The following is a 6,099-nucleotide window of genomic DNA, read 5'->3' as shown; positions in this document are numbered from 1 at the left end:
TTGATGTATCAAATCGGAAAGTACCGTTACTCTGGTGAAAATCGTCAATATTAGGGCTTAAAAACATGTTATTTTTGCAGTTTTTCTAAGAACATTTTTTTACAGAGCCGTTAGAAAACGCCGAACGAAGTTTTTTTTCGTTTTTTCCGCGGTATTTTGAACTGTCGACATATAATACTTCAGAAAAATAACTTTTTTTCTCATCGTTTTTTCAATCATCGGTATTTGTCGAAACGTTTGTAACCCTAATAGTACATGACTGGTAGTAGAGCTCAATTTCTTTCCAAACACACCATACAAAACAAGACATGGTCTTTTAAGAAAGAGTTTCTTGTCTTTTTGATTCAATTTTCTACAAAATACACTAGAAGTAGCTCACCAAAATACGGACTCAATGAATAAATAAAAAAATTCTATCTAATGTAAATTCAGTCTAGATGAGATGAGTTAACAGATCTCATGGTGTCGAATCCGAATAAACTCTTCCGTGCTCATGCCTGCTTTTCTAGTGCCACATTTAGAAATAAATAATATAAAGTAGTGTGATACTATATCCGAAATGTTAGATTTGAAATATATTTACAAAAAACGAAGCCTATCGTAGTGAATCGTAGCCTACAAATATATAAAACAGCAGTGATGGGTTTTTGTGAATAGGTACCAATTTGTAGATTATCGATTGCAATTCCAATTGCTGCTTTAGTATTGATTGCCCAACGTGGCCATTTATTATTCGGTTAACTTTGAACGCAATTAACAAGCTGAATTCGATTCGGTGTGTTTGCCACTCGCAGCACAATACAATGTCGCCAAATATAACCCCATTAGACAGTTTTGAACATATCGGAATTGAATATTTGCTGTCGCATGTTGGTCAAAATAAAACATGTACGTTTAATTGGAAATTTTTGCAACTCAACCCCAAACAATATAGTGTCTGCTTATGCATACTGCACCGCATGATAGTGTAATATTGGTCGATCCGAACGCATACACAAAACAAATGAACATGTTGTATTTTGCAGATATATTCCTATACCTCTTGATTTTGACTGTATACTAACAACTTTGAATAATTGTGAACGGTTAAATACACGATGGCAACAATAGAGAGAGAGAGAGAGAGAGAGAGGAGGAGGAGGAGGAGAGATATTTTGTTGCGTATGTGTGCACTTCCGAGCATTGGCGAATGTATGAACATTACAATGATTTGGAAAGCGAACATTTAACAATATAATTTTGGAGCTAGCATACACACAAAATAGGCGGTAACTCACATATCATCCTCCCTAAACAATTGGCCCATTTCAGTCGATGAATTATTGCAATCATCCTGGTTTTATTACCTTTAGCGGTTTTGTTTCAGTGGTGTAACTGAGTTGCATCAATTTTCATGCCTAAGCCACCATCTACCAACCCAGCTATCCAGTCGATCTTACCACCTTTTACAATATGCACTCTAAAAATTTGCCCTTTTTTCTCATTCCTTGTCTGAACGACCGATTGCCTCCCAAATTTTTATTATAATTCGTCTATGTACTGCATGTTGTCAATCGACTTCTTAAAACCGAATGAAATACGAAATAATCAATTGAAATTTCAGCATATGTGTTTTGTTTCATGTCTACCTGCAATGAATACAGTGATCGTCAGCATGGAAAATTCACTGAAAATCTATAGCTCATAATTAATAATTGAACTATAATTTTTTTTTCAATCATGCAGCCAAACCAACTTCCATGATGGAAACTCTATTGATGACTATTTGCTTTCATGTTTAGACCGTTGAAATTTTTAATGTGTCTGAACTTGTGAATAAAAAAACTATATTCTTCTGCTAAGTTCATATACGTGAAAATAATCAGGCAACTCAAACTCAAATTTACTTCATAAATTGTGCAATTTATAAACTATAGAATATTTTTAATCAGCAATGAATTGCAACTTTATTATCAGCAATACAATATTTCCTTAAATTCTAAATTTAAAATGTACAAAAAGCATCAATTAGTTGTATGTGAATTGTGTACGTAGCAATGCTCAATTTTTCACTGTAGTACTAAAACAGAGCGCAGTACTAAAATTTCATCGGTATATTCGCGACCGAGCTCAGTCCATAGCGCCACGTTTAGTTCGTTGATCGTGTGTAGTTGACAACATATGTCAATCGATTCAATGTGAAATATCAAGTAAAAGGAGAGTGCATAAAAATGGATATACCAAGTGAATTATCTTTGACTGAAATTCGAAATTTCATGTTGAAAAATGGTGGAAAAGTCACAAATCATGAATTAGTTAAATATTTCAAACAATTCCTCACGAATCCCAACACAAAAGGTAAATGGTCGTTCAAAACTAAACAAGATTATCTGAAGCAACAATTATTTTGTTTGGTTTGGTTTAGCTGAATATGTTCATAGTTGATGGTTATAATGTTGTGATTTGTTTAAAGTGTATTTGTAAGAACTATATTATTCGAAATTTAGTAGTAACAATTGGACAAAAAATTATTTTCTCTACAGTTTGTTAAATACTTTGGTAAACTTATATTTGTGTAGATGAAATAAATCGTGAACTGTCAAAACTACAGTTTAATGGAATGAACGCGTATTTAAACGTCATTGCTTCCACAAATATATGCGTGTGTCTGTCTCACCTGTTGAATCGAAATTTTTAAATATAAATTATTAGTCATCGTATTTTTGACAACGTATCGTTATTAATTGAATGAAAATGAGAGACTTTCAAGTGATTTTTCAATTTCGATTTCATATTTCCTTTAACAGAAGAAGCAAGAAAGCGATTCAAAACCTACGTCAACATTTTGTCAACAATCAAAAATGAAAATAGTGAGAAATATTTAATTCTACGTAAACGTTACTACAATGAGAGCCCGATTGAGTATGAGCCCGACGATGATTTAAATTTAATTGGTAATCCAGAACTGTTGCAAAGTCCCGGCTCACGCTCTGGTATATCGGAACACGATTTGTGCTCAAGCGGGCAATTTTTGAATGTATTCCAAAACCAATCACCCGAATGTTTGCAATACAAAGAACCACCACCGTACAAGCCTCCACCAAAAGTATTGCTTCATGCATATAAAAACCAAGAGAAATATAGTGAATGTGTCGATGAATTTAGATCTGCACTTTATTCTATCGGCTGTCAGCGAAACAATGCAGACAGCGGTACTTCGAAGCCAGAGCAAGCATATCCAGAAAATCCGCCAAAATGCAAGTCAACAAAAGATGATGTAAACTATTCCAAACGGCAAATGTTGGAAGCTACACCAGCGAAATCGAATATATCCACAGAAAACACGGAGAGTGTAGACAAAGAAAATGTTTTCGATTCAGCAAAGACATCATTTGCACTTGATGCGGAACGAACGCTTGATAAACAAATAAGTGTTAAAGAAGCAACAAAGAAATTCAATCGAATCGCATCGGAAGAAGAAGCAAGCAAAATTATATCACCAAATGCTAAGAAAAAGCCGGAAAAGGTGAGTGCTTCAAATACTGTATAAATGATGTACCTAGTGATTTTACACAAACGATTTTTAGCGATAAGATTTTTTTAATGTGTCTGATCGAATGTGACCATATCAAGTTACCAAACTGATTATTTCCAGTCAATGATATTTTTTATTTTCACACACGTGTAGCGTAATTTTGTGAATTTGAGCAATACGGTAGAACAGTGCCGAAATAGCATTATAGTGATATTTTTTTGTGTTTTGAATTAAAAAACGTGTCGATAGTATCATAAAAATTCAAATCAAATTTTCACTCGTCAGCCAGATTGGATTCAAAAATGTCCTTCAAATGAATTTTTGTGATATTATTTGCGATATGAAAGCCAATTAGCAAGAAAGAGGAATTGAGCCCCCAATTCTCGTCCAGTTCGCAATAAAAGTCATAACATTTATTTAGGTTTGAAAATGAAACAACAAAAAAAACTGTGTCGAAATTCTTTTAGTTGTTCAGTGTTTGGATCAGTCATTTCTTCATCCATAAAATGAGTTCGTATTTTACCAATCAATGGTCTGGCCTCTTGCCATTGCTTTACTGTAACTGTTTTGTGTATAATCTTCAAAACAAACTGATTTCAACGGGTTTTAAAAATTGTAAACAATGAAGTCTACATTCAAATGGCATAAAATTATGCATTTGCATAGAACCTCTTCAAGCACCATTGTCACCATGGTCTCGATTATTTATTTAGTAAGTGGGGAATAAAAAGAATATATATTCAATTAACCGATTAACTACCGAGGTGCAAAAGTATATTCCAAATAAGTAACCAATAGTCCAATCTACACTCAGAGCACTCTCCGTTTAAATTTTTTGTTTTTACTCCAAATAATAATAATAAATAAAATACAAAAATGTTTTACTCATATTTGGAGTAAAAACTCAAAATTTAAACGGAGAGTGCTCTGAGTGTAGCATAATTGCAAGGGGAGAGACACCAACGCTAGTTTCACTAATTTATTCTATTGTTTCATAATATATGCTATTTTTGCTAGTTTCTCTCAATAAAAGTGCTATTTTTTGCAAATATTTCCTATGTGCAACGTGACAGTTTGACAGTTCACGTACAAGTAACACTCATCAAGTTATTATTGTATGCTTGGAAAGAAAGCAAAAAAATTATATTTTGGCAATTTTTCTAATGTTATTTCATAGAAAAGAACAAATTGTTCCATTTAATTTCATAAAATAACTCGAAAACTTTGTTTTAAACGGTTAAAAACAGTAAATAAGAAATCGCTATTTCTTCAATAATATTGCTATTTTTTGCTATTTTTGCTATTTTCCTCTAGTATTTATATGAACTTCAAAAAATAGCTAATGGTGTCTCTCCCCATGCATATTTGTCACCTGGGAACTCCGAAAAAAGAATGTCATATGGAAATCTTTTGCTTGTAGTTTTTCCGGGAAATGGATTTTTCGGAATATCTTATTTTTGAGGCTCAGAAACTGATCAATACCATTATGCTTTTTCCGATTTTTCGAACGTTGAAACTTTTATTAAATTGATTACTCAAATCTAGTTACAGCGATATATTTAAATTTTAGCGTTGATAACCTTTCAGGTTTTAAACGTCCCTATTTTAACTGTGCATTGTTGTTTGCGCATTTAATGAAAAATAATTATTCTTACTATAAGGGTAAAATTTAAAAACCACTTAATTTTGGAGAAATTAAATAAATAAAAAAATAGATATTTTGAATGCATTTAAAATGAATCAAGTTACAAACACGAAAAGAATTTTAAAATTTAAATTGACATCAGAATGAGCTCCGTGACGGCAGTGAGTCAAAGAATCAGAATTAATATGACTCATTGAATGCGTGAGTGTATTGGAAAGTCATGAAAAATCTACTTACAGTATTGGTGCGCAAAACAGAAAGCCATTATCATGACACACTCACGCATTCAATGAGTCATATCAATTCTGATTCTTTGAATCGACTGACTCACTGCCTCTAAAATGGAGTCAGATTCTAATTTATTTCTTATGGCTCAAAAAGAGACAGTCACATCAAGTTTGACTCACTTTGGACAAATTAATGACTTTGATTATGACTCATATTGTGACTCACTTCATGTCTCAGTTGTAAAACAGTGTTTCACTTTTCCGAATAGGAGTCATAGAGCCACATTAACCTTCAAACCGTGAAACCTCTTTTATAACGTTGTTCGTGAAACCGGTGCCTGAGTGCCCCAAGTGCATTTTTGTATGAAAACTAGAGTGTGATAAGAGATAAACGATTTGTGTCTTGAGCAAAGTTATAGAGCATGTCAAGTACTAAAATATTCTTGCAAACACTATTCCGTTATCTCTTATCAGTTACGCGAAAAATGATAACATAAGAATCGCGTTTTTCGCGGTTTTTTGAGTAACAGATAAGAGATAACAAGTTGGTGTCTTCAGGAATGTTGTAGAGCTTAACTCTTTCTACAGCTTTGCTTAAGACAGATTTCCCCCAACTCTTATCAGTTACGCGAAAATGACAAGTAGAAAACCCGTATTTTTCGCGGTCATCTGCGGTTTTTCGCGTATTTTGCGCAACTGATAAGAGATAAGAG

At 33.1% G+C, this 6,099-nt stretch overlaps 1 protein-coding gene across 1 annotated transcript; it reads left to right on the top strand.

Annotated features, from left to right (window-relative positions):
• Window positions 1–2,124: 2,124 nt before the first annotated feature.
• LOC129571356 (uncharacterized) lies at window positions 2,125–3,505 on the top strand (the record flags this gene model as incomplete). Its single annotated transcript, XM_055451149.1, has 2 exons — window positions 2,125–2,337; window positions 2,787–3,505. Coding segments are annotated over exons 1-2 (846 nt in total), but the record flags the coding sequence as incomplete, so codon positions are not given.
• Window positions 3,506–6,099: the final 2,594 nt, after the last annotated feature.

The sequence above is a fragment of the Sitodiplosis mosellana genome, unplaced genomic scaffold (genome assembly GCF_009176505.1).
Source record: "Sitodiplosis mosellana isolate CC-2019 unplaced genomic scaffold, AAFC_SMos_1.0 Smas_scaffold_2104, whole genome shotgun sequence".
In the NCBI taxonomy this organism is placed as follows: Eukaryota; Metazoa; Arthropoda; class Insecta; order Diptera; family Cecidomyiidae; genus Sitodiplosis; species Sitodiplosis mosellana.
This window is presented reverse-complemented; position numbering and strand designations above follow the sequence as displayed.